At 36.5% G+C, this 16,873-nt stretch overlaps 1 protein-coding gene across 4 annotated transcripts in view; it reads left to right on the plus strand.

The window, feature by feature from the left end:
* The window catches only part of LOC150094869 (dynein regulatory complex subunit 3-like), a 304,780-nt gene that overhangs the window by 203,661 nt on the left and 84,246 nt on the right, over positions 1-16,873 (plus strand). For all 4 annotated transcript variants that reach the window (XM_090411304.1, XM_090411301.1, XM_090411303.1 and 1 more), the window contains one exon: positions 12,790-12,964. In XM_090411304.1, the coding sequence (XP_090267430.1) occupies positions 12,790-12,964 (175 nt within the window). The remainder of the gene's footprint in view (positions 1-12,789; positions 12,965-16,873) is intronic.

The following is a 16,873-nucleotide window of genomic DNA, read 5'->3' on the forward strand; positions in this document are numbered from 1 at the left end:
ACCTCATTACACTTTCTTCTATATTGCTCTTCTATTTGTTCTGATGTATCCCTTCTTATCTTCAACATTCTTTTCTCCTGTACTAACTTCAGTGTTTCTTGTGTAATCCATTTCTTCTTGATCTTTTCTTCTTCTGGTACTGTTTCTTCAACTGCATCTTCTATCGCCTTCATTACTCTTTTCACTCTTAAATTCGAGTTTTTTTCTTTCTCCACACTTTTAAGTTTCTCTTCTAACACTGTTCTGTACCTTCTTCCTATTTCTGCTTTACTTATCTGTGCTGTATCTCTTCTATTCTGATGTTGGGGTTTATATTTCTTTTTTAATTTCATCTTGATGTTTGCAACCACTAAACTATGGTCTGAGTCTATATCTGCTCCTTGAAAAGTTCGACATTGCTGTACTGATGTTATCCATCTTCTTTTAATCATAATCATATCAATCATGTTTTTGGTTTTCCCATCATTTTGATCGCCACGTCCATTTTCTACACTCCTTTTGTTGGAATGTTGTGTTACAGATCATCTCGTGGTCCACAGCAAATTCTAACAATTTTTCACCTCGTTCATTTCTTTCTCTGAAACCATATTTTCCCATGACTCTTTCCCAACCATCATTATCTATTCCAACTTTGGCATTCCAATCTCCTTCAATAATTAGCACATCTTGCTTTGGTAGTGTTTCTATTGTCTCTGTCAGATGTTTGTAGAATAAGTGAATATCCTCATCTGTGCTGTCAGATGTGGGTGCATATATCTGGACTATTGATATGTTGAATGGTTTTGCCCGAAATCTTGCTACTATGATTCGTTCATTAACTGGTCTATAGCCTAACAGTGCCTCTCGAGCTGTTTTGCTAAGAAGGAAGCCAACTCCTGCTTCGTGCATGGTGTCATGTCCTGACCATATTACTTCGCATCCATTGATCTCTCCAGATGATGTCCATCTCATCTCTGCCAATCCTAGCATATCCCACCAATATCTCTTCATTTCCTCACGAAGTAGTTCTAATTTTCCTGACATCCAGAGTGTCCGCACATTCCATTCCTACTGATAACAGTTCTGTTAGTTTCAGTTTCTGTTTCCTTTTGGTATCCCACTTTTCGATCCAACCCCGATCGCTCGATTGGTATCGCGGACCTTGTTTATCCAGGCAACGCCCGAGCCGGCATGTTGTAGCTGTTGATTGTATAGGCATCAGATAACAATCATGTTTTTTCTTTACAGTCAGAAAATCGACACTCATCTGAACGACCCTGCCTCCTTTATCCAGGCTTGGGACTGGCATGAGACCCCTAAGGATCCCATGGTGGAGTTATGTTTTATATATACCAACTGCTATTCATTTCAGTAATGTCTACAACTCATGTTCCCTTAAAGCATACAATATCAATTTCATCAAAGAGTTTAACTAGTAGTAGTATCTATATTATTAATTAGACCTCCAAGGAGTCAAGGACTCACTGTGGGAGGCCATACATCACCCCACACCAGCTCTCATATCTTTCATTCATTAAACTCTTTCACACTAAATGCATTTACTACTTCAACAGCAAATTGTTCCACTGACTCACAACTCCGTGAGAGAAAAATTTAGCTCCTACTCCTTTCTTAACTACACACAAACTTAACTTCTACAGATGCCCACTGTATTCTCCCTACCTTCCACATAATGAAAAATTTATACTGATATCCTGTAACATCTCAAAAGTTTATAGACTTCTATCATATCATTCCTCTTTCTTCTGTCTATCTACCAGTGTCTGCAGTCCATATACTCTCAATCAATCCTCATAATCTTCATTGCATAATCCTAATATTGTCTTTGTAGCATACATTTATAATACGTTCTTTCCATTCCTGTGGGATCTTTCCTGAGTTAAGAACTGAAATTATATAATCATGTCAAGGGCCTAGCCAGTTCAGCTAAACATTCCTTTAGCATGCATGCTGATATCCCACCTGTCCCACCAAATTCTTATCCAGGTTATGCAGCAGCTCTAGAACCTCATTCTTGCGAACTCCTATCACTTCATCTAGTATAATGTTGCATACACCATGTCGATAGATCTTAGTGAAGTGGGCACTCATTATTTGAATTACCTCATCTGCTTCTTATACTAGGGTACTGTCTGCATTCACTAAAGCTATTCTTTCTTTTACTTGTAGCATAACAATAAAATTCTTCTGGGTTGTCTTTAGCTTGGCAGCCAATTTCTTTTCATACTGCAACTAAGCTTTCTATACAATACTCAACTTTTTCTGGTCTGAGCTTTATAATTATTTCATAACTCTTCTCACTGTTATTCTCACATATTCCTTCCATGCCATCTTCTTATGGATCTCTTGTTTAATGAGATTGCACATCTATTTCACTCCCATTTTGTATTCTTTGACCTCTGGAACACATTCAGATATTGCATCTTTTCAAAAGCTTCCCATACACTACTCATATCTTTCCCATTCAATAACTAATATCGTGGAACTAAAGATAGTATTCTCTGAGTTTGTCATCATTTTCAGATTTGTAGTTCAGTGTATAACATGTCCTGATTGGGACATCCATATAGCTGGCTATTTCCCAAGGCAGTACAGCATGATCGCTGCACCAGCTGATGGCAAAATATTCACATCCTTAACTAAGAGACCTTATGATGCTATAATCAAATTTAACACTCTTTGTCCTCAAGTTGCTTCTTTCACATAATGCTGGATAAAGTTGTCACTTAACAAATCAATAAATTCTTCTTTGTTCTTATCATGAGTTTTCTTTGATTCCAATCAATATTCAGATAATTTAAGTTGCCCATAATAATTGTTCATTTGGTACCAGGGTAATCAGGCTAAAGTTCATCCCCAGCATATGAATTGCCTGTAGCAACACCCCACCATATATTTCATCCTGTTAGCCTCCACTTCAGATAGCTTCAAACTTAGTGCTACATGCGTGTGTAGAGGCTTAAGTGCTGTGAAGACATCATGTTGGAGGCTTAATGGATTTTTTACAACACTCAGAAAGGATTAAAAAAGAATTTAATGCTTCGTATATTTCGTCCTAGTCACTAGGACATCGACGGGGATTACAAAAATAACTAATGTAACATGTACACAAATATCAAACAATAGAAGTGAGTGAATACAATCGTAAAATGAACATTATCCTCCGCGATCGCGCTACCTACATCCCGCTAGAACACGATCCCACAAAAACACAAGTTAAGAAATTAAAAATCTTACTTAAAAAAGTATCTTCCTGGCCCCCTGACACCACGAAAAAACTTAAACCTTTCCGCTCCCATCCCCCCCGAATATACGGTTTACCAAAAATACACGAACCCAATTCCCCACTCAGACCTATAGTAGATGCCACCAATGCACCTTGCTATAGACTGTCTAAACAGCTGGCCAACTCTCTGACCCCCCTCACTGGAAGATCCTCTTCCTATATAAAAAACTCGACCCACTTTAAAGCCCTCGTAGAAAATTTAACCTTGAATAACACAGACATATTGGTAAGCTTTGATATCTCCTCTTTGTTTACCAATATTCCCTTAACTGACACCTTAACTCTCTTAGAAAATGTTTTTCCATCTGACATCTTAGATCTCTTTTCCTTTGCCATTAACTCTGGGTATTTTTCTTGGAAGAACAAAATCTACAAGCAGATAGAGGGAACCGCCATGGGTTCCCCCCCCTCTCTCCCCCTCTTGCTAATTTCTATATGGAAGATTTCGAAAAATGAGCCATAGACTCAGCCCCACTCAAACCTATCTGGCTAAGATATGTAGATGATGTGTTCTCTATTTGGCCTCATGGCCCAGACACGTTAGACTCCTTCCTCAGTCATCTCAATAGCCTACATCCAAGAATCCAGTTTACTATGGAAAAGGAAAAGAACAATTGTTTACCCTTCCTAGACACCTTAGTCACACCCCTGCCTAATGATACACTTGCCTTCACTGTATACAGAAAACCCACACACACAGGCAGATACATTCACAAACTCTCCCACCACCACCCCTCTCAACAATATGGCATTATTAAAACTCTTACCAGTAGAGTTCACAATCTTTGTTCCAGTGGAACCGCCCTCACTACTGAGCTTAACCACATACACAACACCTTCCTCTCCAATGACTACAGTGATCACAGTATCAAAAAAATAATCAGTTCCTCCCCCATTCTCCGTCCTTCTCGTCAACAAGAATTTAAAAATGCCATCACCATACCCTACATCCATGGCACATCCGAAAAAATAGCCAAGATTCTAAAAAAGTATAACCTACACACAGCATATAAGCCCCACCGCAAACTTGCTACCCTTATCTGTTCTACTAAAGATCAGCTCCCTCCTCTCTCTCTCTCTCTCTCTGCCTGGAGTTTGCAAAGTACCCTGTTCCTGTAAGCTGGCATACTTTGGACAGACAGGCAGATCAGCATCCATCCGCCTAGAGGAACACAAGTCTTACATCTGTAAACACAACTATGGTCATTCAGGCTTGGCAGACCATGTCTTGGACACCACCCACTGGGTATCATGGAAGAAAACCACCATGCTCCATCACAGCAAATTCAAGAAAGAGAGACTTTTCTTAGAAGCAGCAGCAGCTCTCAAAATTCAACCAAACCTTAATAAATACGGTTGCATTAAGCTTCCGAAGATTTGGGAAACACTCATCACCAGAAGTCTCGCCTTACATTCCAGGCCACTTACAACTGCCCTTAGAGGGCGCTCCGCCTAGATAGGACTTTAGTGTCACCCACGTGGTTGGGCTGAGTATTGTTTGATATTTGTGTACATGTTACATTAGTTATTTTTGTAATCCCCGTCGATGTCCTAGTGACTAGGACGAAATATAGGAAGCATTAAATTCTTCTTTAATCCTTTCTGAGTGTTGTAAAAAATCCATTAAGCCTCCAACATGATTAGTGCTACATGGGAAATTATTACCATTATAGTTTTCATGTGCTTATACACCAGACTCAAGTTGCTTAATATCATTAGCAGTACTCCCTCTCCTATCTCTTCTGTCATTCCTGAAAATACTATATCCTTTGCCCTATTCTGGTTTACAACATTCAATTCTGGGAATGAGGTTTTACTAATGGCAACAATTTTAAGTGACAACATATTCACCAAAGCAACAAACTCAATGACTTTGTTTTCAATGCACGTGGCATTTGCATATAGATATAGCAAACTTCCTTGCTTTTTCTTATACTTAAATCTACAGTCGACTTTACCCATCTGGGTAACTTTCTCTTTCTCCATACATGCAGACTCAAAATACCCAAACCCAAAGTGTTGTCCATCCATTCAGCAGATTCATAACTGTGCTCATTTACATTCCTATCACTAGTATGTCTACACATCCTAATTGAATTTACATACATATCCTCAACATTCCTCCCAAGATGATCTATTTTCTGTGACTCTACATTAGGTCGCATTCCAATACTTTCTCCAGGCAACTGTTGCCAAATATGGAAGAGATTATTTCCATACGCTTGCAAAACTTTGATCCCTTAACATTATAAAGTTATCTGAGCAAAAGAATAGGAAACAGATTTTTTGATATGTAGATATTAAGTGAGTGGGATGCATTGCCAGAAGATTGTGATTGCACAGAGTATGAAAACTTATGGTACAATATAACATATGCATTGCCAATTGAACGAGATCTACCATGATGACTACTGACTCCATAGTGGTGATAATATTTAACTAATAAAATGGGAAGCATTTAAACCATACTTAAATTATGCGATATCAGAGTGTGTCCTGGAAGTTCTTCAAAGAATAAATAGGATAGATGTCAAATGGATGTGTAATCTTATTAAGCAAGTGATTCATAATAAAAGAATGATGTGGAAGAAATACAGTGTGCATAAGAATGATGTGCATTATGAAAATTATAAGCAGCAGGCTAGAATAGTCACAACTGTTGTACAGACAGCAAAGTCTGAGTATGAAAAGAAACTGGCTCTGTGTGCTAAAGACAACCCACAAGAATTCTGTTGATATGCTGCAAGTAAAAGAAAGAATGAATATGAAAGAATAACTCTTCTAAATCCAGATTGTGTTAGGATTACAGATGCAGAAGAGGTTGTTCAACTAATAAGTGTCCATTTTGTTAAAAGTTATCAACCTGTTGTACATGACATTGAGCTCACTTCTACCTCTTCACCGTATAGAGAAACTCAGGTGTATGATGACGAGGTATTAGAGCTGTTGCACAAACTGAATAAGATTTCAGCAACAGGGACTGATGAGATAGCAGCACATGTGCCAAAAGAGTGTTCAGCAGAACTGTCTATTCCTTTGACCAGGCTGTTTAATATGAGTCTCAGAATAGGAAAGATTCTGCAGGAATGAAAAGAATTTATGGTAATTCCATTGCACAAGGGTGATGTAAAGATCGATGTATCCAACTATCGACCAATTAGTATCTCAGGAGTGGTGGTGAAAATTTTGGAAAAATTGGTTAGGACTGACATTCAGAAATGGGTTGACACTGAATTTCTACTTTGCAATGAGCAACATGGGTTTAATGAGGGTGTTATGTTTTAGCAAATAACCAATTCCATGAAGAAGGAAGAGAACAGGATAATATTGATTTTTATAATCAGCTACAAAACATATATAATAAAATAAATAAAAATGATTACATAATTTTAGCAGGAGACTTAAATGCAATAATTGGAAACACGAAAATTAATAATAATATAGGAATACATGGAGAACACACTGTAAACAGAAATGGTAAAAAATTGATTGACTTTGTAGTTTATAATAACCTAAAAATAATGAATTCCTTCTATAAACATAAAGACATACATAAATATACGTGGGCAGCAAGAAGATGGAAATCAATATTATATTACTTCATATTAAATGAAAAGACATCAAAATTTTCACTAGATGTTAGAGTTCACAGAGGATATGAAATAAGCAGTGACCACTTCCTTGTTAAAATAAAATTAAAATTACCACCTAAATGGCTACAAGTAACAAGAACAGAAAGAAAAATTGAAACATTTGTTTATAAAACTAGACTATTGAATGACACAAATGTACAATGGCTATATGAACAAAGAATTAACCAATATCTAGATAAAATAAAACAAAATGAAGAAATAGAAATAGAATGGCTTAATATAAAAACGATACTAAATGCAGCAGCAAATGAAAGCTTAGGAAAGACCAAAAAAATTCAATAAAAGAAAAAAACTAAAGATCTGGGATGATACAATCAAAGAAATAATCAAAAAGAAAAAAGAAGCCTATCACAAATGGTTAAGCAGTAAAAGATTAGAAGATGAAATAGAATATAAAAGAATAAGAGCCATAGCTAAAAGAGAAGTCAGAAAAAGACATAGAAGAGAATCATGGAATAAATTTGTTTCTAATTTAGAACATGATTTATATAAAATAAGACCCAATGTATATTAAGATTTTGAAACACCTAAATGCAGATAACAAAGAAAACATAAAATTAAACACTGAATTGAAATTAGAAGAATTTCTAAATTACTACACAGAACTGTGGACAGACAAATATTTTAAAAAAGACAGCTGGCAAACAATTAACGAAAATGAAAAGGAAATAACTGAAGAAGAATTAGAAATCAGCCTGAAAGAAACAAGAAACGGAAAATCACCTGGAGAAGATAAGCTAGGTTCAGAACTATATAAATATGCAGGAACAAGATTCAAAGAAAGACTCTTATTTTAAATTAAGGGGATATAAAATCCACATTGTTTTAAAACCGAATAAGAAACTCAAAGATTGGAATCAGAGAGTTTCATGCCGAATATAGTAAACTATAAAGTATCGGCGATCACTAGCGTGAGCTGATGCAAGTGACCCTAGTATGTAGTATGTAGTACAATATTGTACTATGTACTAGGGTCACTTGCATTAGCTCACGCTAGTGATCGCCGATACTTTATAGTTTACTATATTCGGCATGAAACTCTCTGATTCCAATCTTTGAGTTTCTTATTCAGTTTTAAAACAATGTGGATTTTATATCCCCTTAATTTAAAATATTGTTTATATCACCGAAATGAAGCTTATTAGCTCTTTATATTTAAGTAACTTAATGGTTGCACCTCTTTGGAAACTCATATAGCAGAGTATATAAGTTCTTTTCGCTATACACTTTGGTATTATGGTCTAGCTACTCACTGATGATGCCTCAAAAAAGGCTAAAACCGGTCTGGGTAGTGACCTCCCTCCATAATGTAATAACAGCATACATTTCCTAGGAAATGTGTTTTTACATTATGGAAAATACCTAAGAATAGCGATCTGAACTTTCCCCACCTTTGCAACGAGTTGTCCGGTATTGTACTACGTACTAGGGTCACTTGCATTAGCTCACGCTAGTGATCGCCGATACTTTATAGTTTACTATATTCGGCTTGAAACTCTCTGATTCCAATCTTTGAGTTTCTTATTCAGTTTTAAAACAATGTGGATTTTATATCCCCTTAATTTAAAATATTGTTTATATTGCCGAAATGAAGCTTATTGGCTCTTTATATTTAAGACTCTTATTATTTTTAAATAAAATTTACTCAACTGGTATCCCCCCAATAGAATGGAAAAAAGCAATTGTGATTCCAATCTTTAAGAAAGGTAATAGAGATGACCCTAAAAACTATAGTGGTATCAGTATACTAAATTCCTGTTACAAAATATATAGCAGAATCTTAAATAACAAACTAATGAAATATTCCGAAAACTTTATTCTAGAGGTACAGAATGGATTTAGAAAATTAATAATAGAGAAAAGAAGAGAATATAATTTAGAAACACATATTGCATTTATTGACTTTGAAAAAGCATTTGACAAAGTTAAAAGAAACATATTATTTAACATATTAAAAGAAAGACAAATACCAAATAATATCCTAAAAGCTATCACAAGTATATACGAAAATAATCAAATACAAATAAGATTAAATCACGAGCTATCATATACAAGAGAGATAAACCAAGGGGTCCAACAGGGATGTCCCCTCTCAGCAACTCTTTTTAATATCTACTTAAATGAAATAATAATAAAATGGAGTAAAAATTTACATCTAGGAATTAAACTTTCACCTACAGTTAACTTAAACACTCTCCTCTTTGTAGACGACCAAATAATAATTACAAATTCTGAAGATAACTTACAGAAAGCTATTTTAAATCTAAATGAGATATCCAAAGATTATGGTATGATAATATCAACGGAAAAATCAAAAACTGTGGCCTTTAAATGACAAGATCCAGCAAGAACTAAAATAGTAATAGATAACAAGATCTTAGAACAGGTGAATTCATTTAACTACCTAGGATGTATGATCACATATGAAAATGAAAAAGATATAAACGTAAAAATTGTAAAATATTTAAAAATAACAGGTGTAATTAACTCTATATTTAAACCAAACCTAGTTCAAAAACAAACCAGGCTAAAAGTATACAATACATTAGCCTTACCGGTCTTAGTGTATGGAAGCGAAATCTGGACAATAAAACAAAAAGATAAACAAAGATTAACAACAGCAGAAATGAAGTTTATGAGAAAAACTGAAAGTATACCCTATTTGATCACAAAAGAAACGAAGATATTATGAAAGAATTAAACCGAGAACCAGTAATAGAAAAAATTAAAAAATATAAACATAAATGGATGGAACACATTCAAAGAATGAAAACAGAAAGATTACTAAAACAAGCCTTAAAGTACAAGCCATTAGAAAAAAGAAAACCAGGACGTCCTCTTAAACGATTCAACGATGACTTCTAAGGCCGGAACAGGCCATGTTAGGCCTAAATCCTTGATACATATGATGATGACCAATTCCATGAGGACTACAAAGACTGGGCAAAGACTTGGTTGGTAAGGGTAGCTAAAGAGAGGCATAAACAGCAGTTAGCTAAATGAAGCCAAAAAGAATCCTAAGGAGTTCTTTCGATATGTAGCCAGCAAAAGAAAGAATGATTATGGAAGGATGACATTGATAGGAGAAAATGGTATAACAGCTGTTGCAGAATGTGTGGTAGAGATACTTAATGAGCAGTTCATAAGGGTCTTTCAATCTTGTGAATGTGACTACATGGAGAGATTGAGAGCAGTTGATGATGGGGAGGAGAGACTGACTGTAAGTGAGCAAGAGGTGTATGGGGAGTTTAGCAAATGAGGTTAATAAGGCTGTGGGACTTGATAATATATCACCATGTATTTTGAAGGAATGTGCCAGGGAGTTGACACCTGCCCTGACATTTTTTTTAGTTCAAGTCTTGCTCTCGGTCAAGTTCCTAAGGAGTGGAAGGAGGGCAAGATTGTGCCACTTTATAAAGGAGGTGATCAAACTCACACATCGAACTGTAGGCCCATATGTGTGTCAGGTGATGTGGTTAAGTTGTTGGAGAAGCATGCGAGAACTAGGATTCAGAATTGGGTTGACAGCAATGGTATTATCTTTGATGGTCAGCATGGATTTGCTAAATGGAGGTTATGTTTTAGTAATCTATGTACTTATTACAATAAAGTGACTGCTTCCTTGGACAGAGGAGAAGGATACACAGTAATATACTTGGATTTTGCAAATGCTTTTGATAGAGAACCTCATGATAAGTTGACAGTCAAACTAAAGCAGATGGGATTGGATATTCGATTAGTGCATTGGAGACAGACTCTGATAGGTATCAACAAGTTGTGTATGGGGGAGCGATATGCAGGAAAAGGAAAGTCGCTAGTGGAGTGCCTGAGGGGTCTGTTTTAGTGCCATTACTGTTTAACTTGTATATTAATAATATTGGTGAAGATTTGGATGGAGATATTCAGTTGTTTGCAGATGATGCGAAGTTGGGACGAACTGTGAAGAGCAGAGAAGATGTTGTGGCCTTACAAGAAGACTTGAATAAATTGAGTGATTGGGCACAGAAATGGGGATGTGAGTTCAATGTTGCAAAATGTACGGTTTTAAAATTTGGAAAACAAAGATGGGATGCAGAATTTATGCTTGATGAGGATATATTGTTGGAGGTGGAGGAAATAAGAGATCTAGGGGTGATAGTGGATAAGAATCTGAAATTTAGGGGATACGTAGCCAAAATTGTGAAGACAACACAAAGGCTTCTGGGAATGATGCAGAGGACACTGACTTGTAGAAGTAGGGAGATTGTTGTTCCGTCATATAAGGCTTTGATTAGTCCACACATGGATTATTGTGCCCATATTTGGTCACCTGGTTTTCAGAAGGATGAAGAGATGTTGGAAAGGGTCTAAAGGCGACTGACTAAAGTAGTTTCTGACCCCTGGAATGTCGAGTATGAGGAAAGATTGAAAAGATATAATTTGCAGAGTCTGGTGGACAGGAGGAAGAGGGGAGATATAATAGAGACCTACAAGTTGGTAAGGGGTTGTTATAGGATCAAGGAAGTTCTACAGAAAATGGTGGGAGATCGGGAGAGAACCAAAAGTCATCCCTGGAAACTGTATAAAGAGGGGGTGAGTAGGGGAATGAGAGGCAGGTTTTTTTTTTTTTCCATGCAGAGTCGTAAATGATTGGAATGCCTTGCCTGAGAGTGTGGTGTTTGCAAGAGGAGTTTGTGTGTTTAAGACACTGTATGATGAGCTGTGTGTGCTCATCATACAGTGTCTTATCTGGGAGGTCCTTGCTCACAGATGAGTCTTTGACTCCATGAGGACTTGGGATAATAATAATAATAATGATTGGAATGGATTGCCTTTGGATGTTGTGTGCAAACAGTGTGAATGAATTCAAGAATAAGTATGATGGCTAGTTTGTGTAGTATATTGGCCTCCCTCAATGAGTCCCTGATTCCCTGGAGCTCTCTCTTAATAATAATAATATTATTAACTACAACTGACTTCTTCTCATAAATATGGCTATCACATGACTGCCGTTCATTTGTGTGATTAGTACTTACTGGCCTCTATGAAATGCATGTTGTAGTTTCTCTGGGTTAGACCATATTTTACCATAAACTCATCCATCACCACATGCCTTGCATTCTGTGGTAGTGCATTCAGAATGCCTTGACTGCTCCTATGTAAAAAATCTGACTTCCTTACTCACTCTTTTTTAACAAGTACACACTATCTTATGTGTTTCTGTTATGTTATTTGTCTTCTGCATATCCACCAAGATTTGAAGATTACATTCCCTTGCTTAGTTTCTATTTTTATATTATGATAATTATCCCTGCAAAAAGTGTTGAATGGGAAAGATATCTGTTAACCTGCTCATATCACAATTATTGCTAAAACTATTTTAGGCTTCATGGAAGCAGTGCTGTGGTCTTACACTGGGTGATGAAATTTATCTACCACCTAAAGACTTTCACAGATATCATGCTGCAGAGGATCTTTTCCAGGGCTATTAGTCTATTTAATGAGTTTCCTAATTTATGAACAATACTGGACAGATTGAAACAACTGTTGCAGAGATTCTCAGTTTTTTCTATCAAAAGATTTAATAACCAGCTTTTCAAATTTATCATCTCTCTCTCTCTCTCTATGTAATAATAATAAAATAAAAAGTTATTTGAAACAACAGACAGCTATGCCATAATTTGATGACAACAGTAGGTTCTGTTTTTAGTAGTGATACATGCCGCTATATTCAGAAATTCTGTTTGAGTTCACTCAATTTTTTTTTTTTTTTTTTTTAATGAACTGAGATCGGGAAAAAAGAAATATGTGTTGACTTTTATTACCAAAATATGTATCAGTTAGTTTTTCAAAAACCTTCACTATTAAAAGATTTAAGGATCAGTTTTCAGAACTGTGTCATGATATAGTTCAACTAGGTTTAGAAGAACATGATCGCAGGAGGAAAGAGATTTCAGAGTTTATCTGCTGTACAGAGGAAGGAAGAATGAATAACAGAAGAATAGCAATGAAAGAAGTAAACAAGTTTCTTGCATATAAGGAAAAGGTGAATCTCAATATATTAACTTAAGTATCAACAAAATATATTGATGTCTTAACTATCAGAAGCTCATACTATTATGCAAGTTTAATGGATTATCACACACAAAAGGTAAAAAAGCAAATAATGATATTTTGGCTAAGATGTAAAACATTTACTAGGAGCATTTTCAAAATTAATCACACTGAGATCATTAAGGCATATAATATATAATTGAATAAAAACACAAAATTTCAAGAATTTAATATTTAAGAACACTCATCTTAGTTATCTGACTATGCTTTCAGGATGCATCAAAAGTAGCCAATTCTATATTTGGTATATCTGTGTGGAGGATGACAATCTCCCAAATCTTCGGCATTTTTTACAGCCAAATTTAAGTCTTTTAAGTTAGGAATGTTCTGTGGATTATCTGCTGGTTCCCAGAATAACCTTTTATGTTTTGAAATGGTGTGTTTAGTATAGGGATTTTTTACATCTCACTGCATGGGTGTCAAGGGTGTCAAGCATTGCCTGCTAGTCCACTTTTCCATATTGATTCATAAATGTATAATTTTTGTGTTCTTTATTATTATTATTTGACACCTCCAGGGAGTCCAGGGACTCATCGAGGGAGGACACCTGCTCTGCAACTCCATCTCCACCATTCAATTAACAAGTGGCCACAACTACACCAATGCCATCTACCGTCAACCACCACTGGTATTTCCACAAACAATCACAAACATCCATGCCCACAGCCTTTTGGCTGGAGAGCAGATATGCTATCCACTTGGCCAACCAGGCCAGCATTCTTCACTTCTTTGTTTTGTTCCATAGATCTTTCATATTATCTAAAAGAAGAGATCACATTGACAGTATATCTTGTATATATGCTTCTATTGCTGATAATGGAAATTGTGCATCTTTGAAGAGCAGATAAAGGAAGCTGGTTTCAATAGTGGCTTATGTTTGAATATTTTTTTCATTATTTCCAAATTCCCCTAATGTATATGCTACTATTTTTGGAGTGATCTAATTGTTCCCTATTAGTCTTATATCTGTTATTAGTGGAACTATTTAAACTACACTGCAGTTCTGTTTTGGAGCATGTCATTAAAAAGTGACTGTGAATGGGGAACTTCTTAAACATTTAAGTCCAGTATGAATTCCACCAATTTTCCAATTGGTACATGGAATGTCCGTACACTCTGGGCAACTGGAAAATTGCAGTTGCTTCAAGAAGAAATGAAGAAATACAGATGCGATATATTGGGTATTTCAGAAATGAGATGGACATTGTCAGGAGAATCAAATGGTGGAAGAGTTCTCTGGTCAGGAAATGAAAGTAAGCATGAAGCAGGTGTAGATTTCCTGCTAAGTAACAAGGCCTGTCAAGCAATGATAGGATACAAACCAGTTAGTGGAAGAATAATGATTGCAAGATTCGGTACCCAACCATTTAATATCATGACCATTCAAATATATGTGCCCACTGCAGAGAGTGCAGATGAAAATATTGAGAGATTTTACAGGGATTTACAACTAGAAATTGATGAGGTGCCGAAGCAGGATATGCTCATCATTGCAGGAGACTGGAATGCAAAGATTGCCAAATAACACAGGATGGGAAAAGGTTATGGGAAATGGATATGGAGAAAGAAATGAACTTGGAGAGATGCTTCTGGAATTTGAAACAGATAACAACCTATGATTTGCAATACCAAATTCCAACAAAAAGATTGTTGTAAATGGACCTGGTGCTCCTTTGATGGCAAACACAGGAATTTGATTGACCTGATATTAATAGACCAGAAATGGAGAACCCAATATATTACAGCAGTTCAACAGTGCAGATCATTCCAAGGAACTGATATTGATTCCGACCACAGCTTAGTGATTGTGAATATAAGGCTAAAACTGAAACAGAAGTACAAAGGAAAATTCCAAAAAGCTAGAGACATCTCAAAACTAACTGAAGACAGGCTAAGAACAGCGTATCAGAACACATTGGAAACTAAGCTTAAGATCCCAAGCGAAAAACAAAATATTATTATTATTTCGGGCAACTCCTAGGAGTTGACAGACTCTTCGAGGCAGGCCCTAACGTCATGTCAAGAACAACTATTCGACATTCACAACTCATTCACAATCATAGCACCCACAACAGACTCTGGCAGCTTATTCCACTCATTCACCACTCTCCAAGTAAAAAACCTAGCTCTAACACCCTTGCTAACCACATTCTTCCCCAGCTTCCATGTATGGCCCCTAGTCCTCCCACCACCAGTCCTATTCTCAAAAATATCTTCTGACTTAATCTTATAGAAACTCTTCACTTGAATGTCTCAATCACATCACCCCTTTTCTGCCTATCAATCAATTTTTGCAACCCACAAATCTTCAACCTGTTCTCATAAGGTTCATTCCACAGACCTGCTATCATCTTGGTCACTCGTCTCGGGATCCTCTCTACCTCCTCCCCATCAAGAAGAAACCCTGGCACCCATATCTGGGCACAGTAGTCTAGATGGGATCTTATCAAGGCTCGATACAGAGGAACAATAACTTGTTTGTCTCTGCTTGTTAAAGTATTTTTCAGCAACCAAGTGATTTGATGAATGATTTAGCCACTTTTGCGATGTGCCCCCTAAACTTCAACTCCCTATCCACCAATACTCCCAAATCCCTGGCCTCATCAATCTCCTGGAGTATGGTTCCACCAATGTGATATACTGCTGCTAATCTTTTCACCCCAAAATGCATAACCTTACACTTTGCTACATTAAATCAACATCCATTTTCCTTAGCCCAGTCTTCCAAACTATCCAAATCATCTTGCAAAATTTTGACATCCTGTGCACTCGCTATTGCTCTACCCAACTTTACATCATCAGCAAACAAGTGAACGCTTCCTCTCAGATCCTTTCCTATATCGTTAATGAACAAATTGAAAAGTAGCGGTCCAAGAACAGAACCCTGCAGCACACCTCTAGTCACAAGCCGTCTTTTGGATTCTACTCCTGAATAAACCGCTCTCTGATATCCCTCCATCAACCACCCTCCTATATGTCTCACCAACCTTATATCCATCCCCATATTCTGCAGTTTACTGATTAGAATTCCATGTGGTATCCTGTCAAAGGTCTTAGCAAGGTCCAGTAGAATCACTGTAAACCCATTACCCTTATCCAGTTCAGCCATCACTGTATTATAAAACTTGAGCAAGTTACTGAAGCATGATCTACCCTTCACAAAACCATGTTGTTCGCAATACAGTATCCCATTTTCATCTATCCAATCCGGTATTTTTTTCTTGACTAATTTCTCCAAGACCTTGACAACGATTCCTGATATGCTAATCGGTCGGTAATTTACAACAGCAGTCTTAGAACCTCCTTTATGCAGTGGAACTATTTTCCTCTCTTTCCACCCCCTCTGGACTAACCCAGACCCGAGACTCAAATGAAACAAAATAGTCAAGGGCACTGACAATTCTTTAGCTGCTTCACTTACGACACGAGCTGGTATACCATCCAATCCCACAGATGTATTGACATATAAATACAAGAGCAGAACGACTGACTACAGAGCTAAAAAAAAGCAGTAGAGGAAGTAATTCCTGAAAGAGAAAAGATCAACAAGAAATGGATAACTCAGGAAACCCTAAAATTGGTTCAAGAGAAAAGAGAACTGAAACTTAAAAGAGATAATTCAGAGGCAGCAGATGAGTTATACCGTCATAAATGCAATGGAGTATGGAAAGCAGCAAGATCTGATAAAGCCAAATGGTTGGAGGGTCAGTGGAAAGACATTGAACAGTAATTGTAATTGGAGACCACAAAACTAGAGAGGTCTACAAACTTATAAGAAATGTCAATAGGAAGTGGCAAACAAGATCAGTAGCAGTCAAAGATGAAAATGGTAAAGTATTGA

The sequence above is a fragment of the Typopeltis vanoorti genome, chromosome 21, assembly GCF_054136105.1.
Source record: "Typopeltis vanoorti isolate ZY-2024b chromosome 21, IOZ_Tvanoo_1.0, whole genome shotgun sequence".
Classification (NCBI taxonomy): Eukaryota; Metazoa; Arthropoda; class Arachnida; order Uropygi; family Thelyphonidae; genus Typopeltis; species Typopeltis vanoorti.